Source organism: Prionailurus bengalensis, chromosome A3 (assembly GCF_016509475.1).
Source record: "Prionailurus bengalensis isolate Pbe53 chromosome A3, Fcat_Pben_1.1_paternal_pri, whole genome shotgun sequence".
Lineage (NCBI taxonomy): Eukaryota > Metazoa > Chordata > Mammalia > Carnivora > Felidae > Prionailurus > Prionailurus bengalensis.
In genome coordinates this window covers 133821177-133835383 of record NC_057354.1, presented here as the reverse complement: position 1 = coordinate 133835383, position 14207 = coordinate 133821177, and the positions used below count along the sequence as shown (strand labels likewise).

Sequence of the window (14207 nt, the reverse complement as noted above, 5' to 3'; positions counted from 1 at the left end):
AACTGCTGCAGGAAAACAACGGGCGGGGACCAGAGCTGGAGGCCTGGCCCTCCCACGGCGGGATGGAAGCGACCCACCAAGTCAGTGCGGCAGGGACACCGAACGCAAAGGAACCTGCCCCGTTTCGTTAGGTGCCCGGGATACACCCCAGCCTAACTCGGGTGCGCCACACCTGCCCCTGGTCTCACGGAACCCTTCACAGGCGCCGGGCGTTCGGCGTCCACGGGGCAGGCACGTGACAGGCCTGCCGCTGCGGAGCGCAGGCTGCGAGGAAAGCGCAGCAGGCGGTGAAGGGGGACACTCTGCACCGTCACCGTGTTTTCGGTCTACGACGCTGCCCTGAGCGGATACGTAAAAAATGCTTCGCGACTATCTGTCAAACGCCTGTTCTCAAGAGACTGGTATCAGAGTAGCAGACACGGAGAAGATCCGTAAAGGCACGGTGTCACCTGTCTCACCGGGCTGTCCGTTCAGGGTGCGTCAGAGGTAGCAGGTAGGGCGTGCGGCGGGGAGGGGCCCGGGGAGGGGGCCGAGAACTTCCCGCCTAACGAGATGGCAGGTGATGCGCCGCTGCCGGTCGGGGATGCTGACCTTGTAACGCACTCACGCTCCGCGAGTGCTGCTCCATAGAAAATACCAAGGAGACAAAAGGCTACTTGATGAGAATGAACCGAGTTTTTCAAACTGCTTTGCTTATGCTTATTGAAAACATTTTTCTGAATCTGCTTTATTATTATAATAAAGACAGAAACACTGAGCACGGCTAGAAAACGCTGATGTAAACTTGACTGAGACATTCTGGCTCCTGACGTGGCAGATGGCCGGCACGCTGACAGATCTCCGAATGCAAGAATCACGAGTCCCGTCCGATAAAATGCACATTTAAGAGTTCAAAGGAAAACGGAAATGAGACAAAACTTCACTGGAATGGTTATAATCAGAAAGACAACCCGCGTTGGTGAAGGTGTGGATGGACAGAAACCCTCAGGTGCCGCCGGGGGCGGGGGGGGGGGGGGGAGCATAAAATGGTACAGCCGCCGTGGAAATCAACCCGGCAGCTCCTCAAACGATTCAACAGTGACCACGTGACTCGGTTCCACTCCTGGGCACACACAAGGGAAAGGAAAACATATGTCCACACAACACGTGCACACAGGTGTTCACGGCAGTATTCACGAGAGCCAGAGGGCGGGAAGAATCCAAAAGTCCGTCAAGTGATGGCGGCCCATCCTAGGACACCGGGACGGGATGCGGAGCTGGGACTACACTGAGTACTGACACGGGCTACCTCATGGGCGGATCTCGAAAACGTGATTCTGAATGAAAGATGCAAGAGGCCACACACTGTAGGACCCCACTTACACGAAACATCCAGAACAGGCGAATACACAGAGACCAAAAGTAGATTACTGGTTGTCCGGGGCTTGGGAGGGATGAGGAGGCTCGGTGACGGCTAGAGGAGACAGGTTTCCTTTCGAGGCGATGAAAATGTCCTAACACGGAGTGTGGCGGTGACTGCACAGATGCGAATACGTTAAAAAACACTGAACTGTACGCTTTAAATGGGTGAACAGTATGGTATGTTCACTGTATTTTTTTTTAACGCAATTGGTTTTTAAAATTTTTTTTCATGTTTTATTTATTTTTAAGACAGAGAGAGAGTGTGAGAGGGGATGGAGCAGAGACAGAGGGAGACACAGAATCCGAAGCAGGCTCCAGGCTCTGAGCTGTCAGCACAGAGCCCGACGTGGGGCTCAAACTCACGAACTGTGAGATCATGACCTGAGCCAAAGTTGGACACTTAATCGACTGAGCCACCCAGGCACCCCTCACTGTATCTCAATAAAGCTGTTATGAGAACCAAACCAACCAACCAAAAAACACAGAAAGTTAAAAAAATAAAAGAATGGGATAGATACACCAGACAAATAGGAACAAAAAAATCTGGGGTAACTGAGTATCAAATAAAACATTAAGGTCAAAAAAGTCACAAGGGTCAAAAAGAAACATTATATACTGGGTAAAGGAAGAGCAGATCATGAAAATGTAGACAGTATGTCCAGTTACGTACCTAATAACATAGTTTTGAAAAATTTTAAGGAACTGACGGAACTGAGAAAATATGCATAGTTCATATAGATAGCTTACAGGTTAGCTCCAGGTGGATTAAAGTCCTAAAGGCAAAAGGTAAAATAATGAACCTAATGAAACACTGTGGAAAATATCTTTGTAACTGTCCATAGTTCAATAAAATACACACCCCGTCACAACGGCAAGATCTAATTATTAAAATCAAAGTTGTGTTCCAAGAGGGGCACCTGGGTGGCTGAGTCCGCTGAGCATCCAAACTTTAGCTGGGGTCATGGTCTCATGGTTCAAGAGTTTGAGCCCCACATCAGGCTCTCCACTGTCAGTGTGGAGCCTGCTTCAGATCCTCTGTTCCCCCCTCTCTCTCTCTGCCCCTCCTCCACGCGCATGCTCGCTCAAAAAAATACATAAAAAGTGTTCCAAGAAGGACAACAGATAGGAGGAAGGCATATGCAATGTTTAAACCGCTTGAATTATGCAAGAATTCCTTCAATCAACAATAGCAAAAAGACATAAAACCCAACTTTTAAAAATGGACTAAACAGGGGTGCCTGGCTGGCTTAGTCAGTAAAGCGTGGGACTCGATCTCAGGATCGTGAGTTCAAGCCCCGGAGCCTACATTAAAAAAGAAAAAAATTTGGACCAAGTATATGAACTGGCTATTCACAAAAGGAAAATTCTGAATGGCTAACAGATCTAAGAAAATGTTCAAGAAACATGCAAACAGGGATGAGAGATCACGTTACACTCATCAGACTGGCAAAACATAAGACACCTGGACAATACTGAGGGTTGGCAAGGACACTGGGATGCAGGACTCCGCACGCACTCCCGGCGGCACTGACACACCAGGACCGCCGTTCTAGACATCAATGTTCTGCCGCTTTCTGTAGCCAAGCAATTCCACTGCTGCCCATGTACCCAGGAAACTCTTACAACACCTGGAAGACATGTGTGACGATGTCTGCTGTAGTCCTATCTGCAGGATCCAGACATGAAAGCGACCCAAGCCATCACTTAGTGAACAGCTGAGTACGCTAAATACGTTAAATCATACACGTCAACTCAGCAGGTGCCACAAGGATGAACTATGTATAAACACGGATACAGACATGTAGACAAAGACATACAGCACTACACAGATAATTAAAAACATGGCACCGAGTTTCCAAAAAGATCTAAAGTAGAATATCATTCTGGCATGTTAAAAACACCCATATACACAGAACAACACTACACGATCTTTCAAGGAAATACACATGGCCAGGCAAATATGAAACACATTAGGACACTGCCCGGGAGAGGAAGGGCATGATGGGGACGAGGTGAATGACAGGGAAGTAACGAGAAGAAAAAAGAAAACAGAATGGGGCTGGCAAAGACCAGTGACAAGTGTATCTCAAACTAAGGAGTATGATTAAAACAAGCCTGCACATGAAGTTTATGAAGGGTTGTTTTCATCTAAATGAAATACAATGCGGTTTCTTTTTTTTTTTTTTTCAATGTTTATTTATTTTTGGGACAGAGAAAGACAGAGCATGAACGGGGGAGGGGCAGAGAGAGAGGGAGACACAGAATCGGAAACAGGCTCCAGGCTCCGAGCCATCAGCCCAGAGCCTGACGCAGGGCTCGAACTCACGGACCACGAGATCGTGACCTGGCTGAAGTCGGACGCTTAACCGACTGCGCCACCCAGGCGCCCCGACAATGCGGTTTCAAACACACGCACATGCTCACTTGAGCACAGTATCCCGAGAAGCCCCGGGGGGACATACCTGTGCAGTAAGACACGCCTTTGCAAGTAGCATTAATAGCCTCCTGGCACTTCTTCTGGGCAGTCTCGAACTGACAGTTTTTACAGCAAGGACTGTTCCTATCACTGCAGAGGGAGAGCAGACGGGACAGTCCAAGTCAAACATCAGCCCCGCGGCACACACTACTGTCAAGTCACAAGGTCCTGAAGATCACAGGGAAGGCCTGTGGCTGGGTCACCCAGGCCTGCGTGCTGGGCCCCCCCAGGTGCTGGTCCACCTGCATGTACTGTCGGCCCTTCCTACTATGGCATCAGGAAGCAGTGCAGACAGTAAGTACAGACAGGCCCAAGGTGACTCATCCTTAAGACACCTTGGTGTCCTTGGTTTTCATTAACTTAGTGTCATAATTTCTTAAAAAAGGAAGACATGGGTCTGCAAGGCAACCGTGGTAAGGAAGCCAGGCAACCAGAGTCCTAGTTCCCATCAAAATTTACATCAAGGGCACCTGCATGGCTCATCTGGTTAAGCATCCGCCTTTGGTTCTGGTCATGACCTCACAGTTCGTGAGTTTAAGCCCCACATCGGGCTCACTGTGCTCTCATCACAGAGCCCCCTCTGAATCCTCTGTCCCCGCTCTCTCTGCCCCTCCACCACACATGCTCATTCTGTCTCAAAAATAAACACTTTTTAAAAAATCTTTAAAAAAAAAAAAAAAGATTTTACAACATCAATATGTTCATAGTCAAATCCGCTATTCAACAAGTTTTCCCCTTGTACTGCTAAGCCAGGCACTGGTCATAAAAATGGAAACACAGGTACCTTCTAATTTGTAACCTGCCTCCTCCGTATTTAGCTTATGCCATTAAACAGTAATCTCAACATTATTTTATTGGAGAGAAACACAAGAATTAATTTCGATCTCAGGAGAACTGTCATTCTGTGTCTAATATTTTATCACTATGAAAGAATGTAGCCATGAAATCACCTCTCTCGTACATCTGTTTCCTTAGAAAACACTCTCTGAGCTATGGGATGCGGAATCAAAGAGTACACAAGGTTATAGATTTTGTAACATAAAATCAAACTGCTTTCCAGAAAGCATTTTTCTTTCTGTAAAGGACAAAAAGGACAAACACACGTGCAAGCGTGCGCACACACCCTTTCACGACTCCAAAGCCCCTGCGTTTTCCAACTGCTCTTCCCCCACAGCCACATGCGCTCACCTGCACTGCACACCCTCCTTGAGCATGCATTCGCTGCTGCAGCAGGTGTCGTTGTTCAGGTACATGATGCCAGGATCGCATTCCTCTCCTTCGTCCACCCTGGAGTTCCCACACACTTTGTTGCTTCGTTCTTGGAAACACTCCTGGGCCTTACTTTCAATGGTCTTATAGATGGACTGCTTACTGCAGTTTGAAAACATCTTGAAAGAAAGAAGGCCACAAAGGACCCAAAGTAACAGTAAAAATGCATTCCCATGTAGTGTTTGTGTTTCTTCCCTAGAGACAAACTCTCAATGTAAAAGCCACAGTCAGAGCCACCTTGAAGGCATGTCAAGTTCCATCACTGTCTCCTCAAAATGCCAGTTAAATGGAATCAAGTTACCTCCCTGAGTAGGGTGCTAAAAGCTGGTGTGGATTTGGGTAAAAGCCTAAAAATTCTTCACAGGCAGGCTGCACAGTGAGACCGTGCATCCCAGCCTGTCCCTCGAGAGGACCAACAGTCTGGTTCCACCAGATTCTACGCTGTCCTGTCCCCAGGCATGGCACCTGACACGGCCACAGTGCCAGTGAGAATTAGGAACACACCATCATCTTCCAGGACATAACGATTCGGGGATGCCGCGAATTTCTGATTTACCTCCTTCTCTTTCCCTGCCTATGTGTATGAATGACCCATGTTTAAAGTTTTTAGGGGCGCCTGGGTGACTCGGTCGGGTAAGTGACCGACTTAGGCTCACGTCATGATCTCTGGGTTCGTGAGTTCGAGCCCTGTGTGGGGCTCTCTGCTGTCAGCACAGAGCCTGCTTCAGATTCTTGGCCTCCCTCTCTCTCTGCCCCTCCCGTTTGCAGACTCTCTCTCAAACATAAATTAAAAAAAAAAAAAAGCTTTTAAATAGCTGAGCATAGTCAGAGGCGTGAGATTACCTTACATGTGGTCTACTAAAAGATTAAATCCCAAATTGTAACCTAAACATTCACATGGATCCCCGTGATTTTAACAATTTCTTTGTGATTTCTACAGTTGACCAGTATCTCAAAGGAAGCCTCTACCCTAGTTCCCCCACCATTTTCGGTACAGAACCATGGAAATGGCCTTCTTATAAATTTGGGGATTTTTTTTTTACCAGGAGCTCTAAAATGGAGTCCATTTTCCAAACCATCTGAAATTAGCAAGAAAAGGAGCAAGAGACTTGAGGAAAATTTAGTGCAGTTTCTTGAGGGAAGGTCTCCACAGTTGCTGCCCTTTTGCTAAAATGGCTTCACTTTCTCCCTAGAGAAGACCATGCCCTTGAGGAGCAGAGAACACAGGACCCTCCAAAGGTAACTGTGACCACCGAAACAGATGACAAAAGGATTACTTTTATTTATCTCTTTATCTATTTCTTTAACTTATAAATGTTTATTTATTTTTGAAAGAAAGTACGAGCAGGAGAAGGGCACAGAGAGAGGAAGAGACAGAGAATCCCAAGCAGGTTCCGTACTGTCAGTGCAAAACTGGATGCGGAGTTTGAACTCACGAACCATGAGATCATGACCTGAGCTGAAATCAAGAGTTGGACGCGACCAACTGAGCCACCCCTGAGCCCTGAAAGATTACTTTTAAAAGATATTCAAGACCTTATCACCTTGAACAGAAATCCTAACTGGGCTTTTTTTTTTTTTTTTAATTTTTTTAATGTTTATTTAGTTTTGACAGAGAGAGAGGGAGACACAGAATCCAAGGCTCCAAGCTCTGAGCTGTCAGCACAGAGCCCGACGCGGGGCTCGAACTCACGGACCGTGAGATCATGACCTGAGCCGAAGTCGGACACTCAACCGACTGAGCCACCCAGGCGCCCCTGGGCTTTTTTTTTAAAGGATTTTTTGGGGCGCCTGGGTGGCTCAGTCGGTTGGGCGTCCGACTTCGGCTCAGGTCATGATCTCACGGTCCGTGGGTTTGAGCCCCGCGTCGGGCTCTGTGCTGACAGCTCAGAGCCTGGAGCCTGCTTCAGATTCTGTGTCTCCCTCTCTCTCTGCTCCTCCCCTGCTCATGCTCTCTTTCTGTCTCAAAAATAAAAACATAAAAAAAAAAAAAAAAAAATTAAAGGATTTTTTTTATGGTAAAGATTTTTATTTTATAGTAAAAGTATTTGTTTTAAATAAAGATATTTAAGGGGCGTTATTGCTGTCTAGCCTCAGGCGGCTAGAATTTGCTGGGTTTATTCACGAGCACTGCAGATCCATGAACTCAACTTCAGAAGTTCACTTATGGGAGATGAGATCATAAGGAATTCGAATGGACACTGAAGCCAGAAGAAGACCTCCTCACTACCTTATCAGAGCCACACCTGAGCAGCAGGGCCCCTCGGCAGGGCTCAAGGGGAATGTGGCCGTTGCTCTGGTCTCCCCTTTGTGGCCTCCACGCTCCCTAAAGACCTCTGGCCTTCTCTTTGCATCCTTCCCACACTCTCTCCTCTTGTGCCAAAAATCCCTGGGGCCATCTGGCCACACAGAAGGCCCGCCGCACAAGTCACTAGGCCACATGTCACTTCTCAGCAGCTGGTCTGCGGGAGGTGCCAGGCCCTATCTTTTGAGGTCGAGGAACCTGGAGCCCTTTTAATCTAGTTAAAAACATTTTTATTAAGGAATTGATTTAAAATGTAGATTAGAAGATACCTAATATATTTTTACAAGTTTGTTAGTTGGGTAAACCAAACTAATAGAAAATACACTAAATATGACATTCTTGGGACAAAATAAATAAATGGATAAATTGTTCTTGATAGACTAGCACCTCTTTGTTTGTCCTACACTTCTTTTTTTATTTTTTAACACTCGTTCATTTATGAGAGACAGAGACAGAGCGTGAGTAGCGGAGGGGCAGAGAGAGAGGGAGAGACAGAAAATGAAGCAGGCTCCAGGCTCTGAGCTATCAACATAGAGCCCGATGTGGGCTCGAACCCACTGACCGCAAGATCATGACCTGAGCTAAAGTTAGACGCTCAACCGACTGAGCCACCCAGGTGGCCCACCTTTTCTTATTTTGACTTTTTAAGTAAGCTCTACATCCAACAAGGACAGACCAACACTTCCTGAATTAAAAAACAAAAGGCCTGGCCAGGCACCGTTCTCATTAGGAAGTCCTTCCCGGGCCGCTTGAAGAGCTCGTGGGGAAAGTTCACTGAGGAGAACTTGTACAAAAAGAATCTGCAAAAAAGTAAGACAATTTTCCCCAAAACACCGACACCATCCTCGTAACAAAGAAGCAAATGACTACAGTCTAGAGCGCACTGTCCAATACTGTAGCCACGAGCCAAGTGTGGCTCCGTAAATTTATTTTTCCTCACTACGTACTTCACACTTACAGAAATGTTCACTCATTGGGAATGCAAACTGGTGCAGCCACTCTGGAAAACAGTATGGAGGTTCTTCAAAAAATTAAAAATAGAACTACCCTATGACCCAGCAACTGCACTACTGGGTATTTATCCAAGGGATACAGGTGTGCTGTTTCTAAGGGACACATGCACCCCCATGTTTATAGCAGCACTCTCGACAATAGCCAAAGGATGGAAAGAGCCCAAATGTCCATCGATGCATGAATGGATAAAGAAAATGTGGTATATACATACAATGGAGTATTACTCGGCAATCAAAAAGAATGAAATCTTGCCATTTGCAACTATGTAGATGGAACAGCAGGGTATTATGCTAAGTGAAATGAGTCAGAGAAAGACAAAAATCATAAGGCTTCACTCATATGAGGACTTCAAGACACGGAACAGATGAACATAAGGGAAGGGAAGCAAAAATAATACAAAAACAGGGAGGGGGACAAAAACATAAGAGACTCTCAAATATGGAGAACAGAGGATTACTGGAGGGGTTGTAGGAGGGGCGATGCGCTAAATGGGTAACGGGCATTAAGGAATCTACTCCCGAAATCATTGTTACACCATCTGCTGACTTGGATGTAAATTTAAAAGATAAATAAAAATTAAAAAAATAAGTTAAAAGAAGAAATGTTCACTCGCCATGGACAGAACAGTATTATCAACACCCACATGCCGCTCACCAGCTTCTACAACGACCGACTCACGCCTTCCTGACTCCTCTGTACCCTCACCACTTCCCCTCTGCCCTCACGCTCGTTTGTTATTGTTGTTGTTGTTTTTTAACAGCTTTAGTAAGACGTATTTTACATATCGCAAAATCCACCCATCTCAAATGTACAAGTCAACGGATTCCCAGTCACTTTATCAAGTGGCGTGGCCATCACCACATTGTGGACATTTTCTTGCCTCCAATAAGACCCCTTGGGAACTTTTACAGTTAGTTCCCATTCTTACCTCCAGCCCCAGGCAATCACTATTGAATTTAAAGAAAATAGAACTTAAAATTCAGTTAGTCTCTCCAGCTACATTTCAAGTGCTCAATGGCCACATCTGGCTAGTGGCTACTGTATTAACACAGAATATTGCCATCATCCCAGAACCTTCTACTCAACAGCCCTGAACTACAATGTACATATTCAGAAATGCAGAGACAACTCAGAAAAACGAGGAAAACTCAACAGGGAATGTGATAAGTCGGAAGAGTAGGCAGAAATGAGGAGGGAAAAGTGCCTTGGGTGCGAGCTACCAGGCAGAGGAAAAATAAAACTTCAGGTGCAACGCAAAAGAAGAAGAGACTTTATACATAATAGCCAAGGAAAAAGAGGACAAAAGAACATGAGAAAGAAACTTTCAAAAAAGCAGGGCCGGGACCAGGGAAACACAAAAATAACCTGGTCCTCTAGCTCCATGCCAGGCTCTAAAGAGCCAAGTGCCGGCTCAAAAGAAGAGTCAGGAGAAACACTTCACCGTCTTTCCCGGGTAGAGCCAGCCAACTCTCACTCAGCAACAAAACCAGTATGTTTTCCTCATTATGCCTCATGCTGTTTAACACCAAGTAAAATGCAAGAACCAGACACCGATGAACACTCTCAATCCAAACTCTAAGTCAGCCACAGCCACTCTTACGGTCTCGCAAGAGGCTCACAGTACCCCATGCCAAGGACTGGTGTACTCTCAAAAATCCTAGGAGCCCACTGTTAATTTATTTACTCAACAAACTATTATATGCCACGTACTCCTACTAGGTACTGGAGACAGAGCTGTGAACACGACAAGCACAGGCCCTTCCCGCGGGAGGCTTATACTCTGTCAAATTATGGATTGTGTTGAAGTTTATAAAAACATGCAGGGGCGCCTAGGTGGCTCAGTCAGTTAAGTGTTTGACTTCAGCTCAGGTCATGATCTCATAGTTTATGGGTTTGAGCCCCACGTCAGGCTCTGTGCTAACAGCTCAGAGCCTGGAGCCTGCTTCAAATTGGGTCTCCCTCTCTCTCTGCCCCTCCCCAACTAGAATTCTGTCTCTCTCTCTCTCAAAAATAAACACTAAAAAATTTTTTTTTAAAAAACCCATGCCAGGGGCGCCTGGGTGGCTCAGTCAGTTGGGTGTCCAACTTCGGCTCAGGTCATGATCTCACAGTTTGTGAGTTTGAGCCCCGCATCATGCTCTGAGCTGATAGTTTATAGCTCAGAGCCTGGAACTCGTTTTGGATTCTGTTGTCTCCCTCTCTCTCTGACCCTCCCTGCCTCACACTCTGTCTCTTTATCTATTGAAAATAAACAAATATTAAAAAACAACAACAACAACAACAAAAAACCATACCAACTGTTAAGTACTGTAGACTTAAAATGAATGACAACTTGTGTAAGAAATGACAGGAAATTTTTAACTTGCACCAGACCTTGCCATTTAGACCTCCAATACAAGCCATTACTGTCACTGATTTTCCAAATAGCCCAAGTCAACACATGATTAGCTTTGATACCAGTCGAAATGATAGCTTTAACCAGATCTGATGGACCATGTTTCAGTCTCAAACACACAACCAGGTTTGAGAGTACTTTGTAATTTGCAGCTCCATTCCTAGAACTGAATGCTTTACTGGGCTCTCATTATAATTAAATATAGCCTCTTTCTTTCCTAACCTTAAAAAGCTCCAAAAGATACACACCTTATTGTTCTCGTGATCTCCACTCACCGCTATGGGATACATAACATATTTTCCTCCCTGGTCCTCATTTGGGGCACATTCCGCTAGGCCATCCGGATCATGTTCTGCTCCAAAATTGTGTCCCAATTCATGAGTTGTAACCAGGTCAGCTTCCTTAAGGATCGTGCAAAGAAAAAAATTATTTCCTGATATCCAACCATCAGCTGCATTGGCCAGCTAGGCCGTGATTTCTTAAATGGGGTCTTGATTAATGCGATCAACGACAGAGTATCAGTTGGACTGTGGGAGTTGGGAGTGTCTGGATTGAAGGGCCCAGCACAGTGGAATAAAATACCTACACCAACTATAACATCGTAGCCAAACTACCAGTGTATCAGATCAGTATTTCCTATCAATATCCATTCTCCCCTTCCTAATCCCACTCAGGTGGCAATACACTCAACTAAAATAAACCACCTTTCCATATGTCCTTGAGGGTAGGTCAGCCTCGTGACTGGTTCTGTCCAGTGGGATATAAACAGAAGCCAGTGGGTGGGACTTCCACAGAGAAGCTTTTAGAAAGGGACAGACTAGGCTTTGTCCTCCATTCTGCAACACAGAAGAGAACCACCTTGTGAGCAGGAGATGATAAGCAGGAGGACAGAGGCCTGTGCTCAGAGTGGCTGAGTGAAAACTGGAAACATCCGGGCTCCCTGAGGGCATCACCGAGCTGCTACAGCACCCACAGGATGCTATCCATGACCTTGTCGTTGACTGAGGCAAATACCCCTATTATTTAAGTCAATGTTTATTGGCTTTTCAGTTGTATGGATTTGCTGGAATGTGCCTTACCCATTCCTAATGGATCTATCTGGGCAAAAACAAGATCCTAAAATCTTCTAGAGGAAAAAACTGGTCACATACAAAGGATAAAAAATCGGAATGACTTCAGATTCTAATAGTAACACAAAACAGTAGAAGATAATGGAGCGATGCCTTCAAGCACTGAGAAAACTTAATTATCAATCAAGTTTAAGAGTAGGGTAAAGACATTTTCGGATATGTAAAAATCTCAATTTGCCTCTCACGTATGCTTTCTTGGGAAGCTCTGGAACATACGCTACACCAAAATGATGGTATAAATCAACAGAGGAAGAAGATGAGGTTCAGGAAATGACGGAGTATGGAGAGGTCTTCAAATGACAGCTACACAGCAGGACCAGCAGCCTAGGAGCCACAGGATGAAGAGTTCGGGGCAGGGCGGGGGCGGGGGGGGGGGGGGGGGGGGGGAGGAGGGGGCGGGGTGTCTTTAGGAGAAACAATGGCCCTGGGTAGGGGGGGGTCTCAAAAGAAATCTCACAAGTAATTTTATCTTTTCCTTTGTATTTTTTATTTTCACATTTCCCACCAAAACACATGTTATTTTTTTAGGTGGAAACAAACAAAAGCATGTATTACTTTTCTAAAAGATACCTACGTAAATATATAAAGTTGAGGTTCTACCACAATAAACTCCAAATCTATCCTTTTAAAAAATAAGAGAACATACCTTTGTAAGGATGGTTTTACCATAATTTTTTGTGCTGGTCAAACCACTATTCAAATAGATATTCTTCTTTCCAATTGGACTATAGTAAGCTAGAGGACAAAGGAAACAGAGACAGATTGCTCATTTAACACAGAACTACAATACAATCTACTCAGTCTGCCATTCTCACACAGCCACACAACAAATGGAAACTTACCCTTTGGACAAACACCTCCGTGGCTGTTTGCTCTGGGAGAACCAACGTAAGCTAATCCAAGAGTTCCCATATCAAAATCTTGATAGGTGAAAAGATGTGCGAGGCAGACTTTAGATGCTTCCTCAGCTATATCAAAGCTAAATTGCTTTAAGAAAAAAAAAGTATTCTTAATTCGATTAACAATGACATCAGGCTAAAAGACGTTTCAGCCAGACACTGGGGAACGATAACATACGACTGACTGCACTTCTGCTTCAGCCCACAAAACTGAGTACAATTACCTACACTTCTCACCCACCTGCACACGTTAAGGAATGGAGTGCTGTCTAGTGAGGGAGGAGGGTATGATAGGGAAGAGCTTGGCAGCTTGTTAGAACAGCTCAAAACTAAGAGGGCTAGTGTGCAGACATGCAGCCTGGCCCTGAAGACATTCCACTTCTGTCAGTCTCAGTGCTTGAATATTCCCTTCAGGGGATGTAGAACCTCATACCAAAATGGATCCCTCTAAAGTATTTCAAGGATTCTATTGGTTTTATAGGGTTTTTCCCCCTATTTATTTTTGGTAATCTCTACACCCAACATGTGGCTCAAACAACCCCAAGATTAAGAGTCGCATACTCTGCTGACTGAGCCAGCCAGGTGCCCAGGTTCTGCAGGTTTTTCTTTCTTTTTTTAAGTTTGCTTTGGTTTTTCAGCCTCCAGAACTATGAGAAATAAAATTCTGTTAAGCCCCCTGGTCTGTGGGGCTTTGTTACTAGCAGACCTAACACACTAACTCACTTGGTGAGCCTCTTTAGAAGTCAACGGTGCTAGGGGCGCCTGGGTGGCCCAGTCAGCTGGGCGTCCCACTTCAGCTCAGGTCACTATCTCAGGGCTCATGGGTTCAAGCCCCACATCGGGCTCTGTGCTAGCAGCTCGGAGCCTGGAGCCTGCTTCGGATTCTGTGTCTCCCTCTCTTCCTGCCCCCCCACCGCTCATACTTCTCTCTCTTTCTCTCAAAAATAAACAAACATTAAAAAAAGGGGGGGGGAACAGTGCTGTCTCAACCTCTGGAATGGCAGTGAAACACAGCAGATAAGGCATGTAGGGTACTATACGATGAAGCACTCCATCGATCTCAACTTGGATGAAGAGTTGGGAATATCCTTTAATTCAAGCTTTGAAAACTTAATTTTTGCCTTGTGAGACTGATGAGCCATGCTATGCATGGCCTAACCCATGGAGACTATTAGATAAATAAGCATTGTTAGAAGCTGCTGAATTTGCAGTAACTTGTGAGAGCAACCATTGGACACCAATACACTTACTAACATATTAAAGATCACTATCACTTCATAGAAGGTCATTTTACCACAAAGCAACAGCATATACAAAC

At 45.4% G+C, this 14207-nt stretch overlaps 1 protein-coding gene across 5 annotated transcripts in view; it reads right to left on the bottom strand.

The window, feature by feature from the left end:
* The window catches only part of ADAM17 (ADAM metallopeptidase domain 17), a 52997-nt gene that overhangs the window by 8741 nt on the left and 30049 nt on the right, over window positions 1-14207 (bottom strand). For all 5 annotated transcript variants that reach the window (XR_006301125.1, XM_043604563.1, XM_043604564.1 and 2 more), the window contains 5 exons: window positions 12833-12977; window positions 12637-12725; window positions 11109-11261; window positions 5066-5265; window positions 3864-3967 (listed from right to left, as the gene is read on the bottom strand). Coding sequence is in view for 4 of the 5 variants with exons in the window: in XM_043604563.1 (XP_043460498.1) it covers window positions 3864-3967; window positions 5066-5265; window positions 11109-11261; window positions 12637-12725; window positions 12833-12977 (691 nt within the window). In the remaining variant the exon portion in view is untranslated. The remainder of the gene's footprint in view (window positions 1-3863; window positions 3968-5065; window positions 5266-11108; window positions 11262-12636; window positions 12726-12832; window positions 12978-14207) is intronic.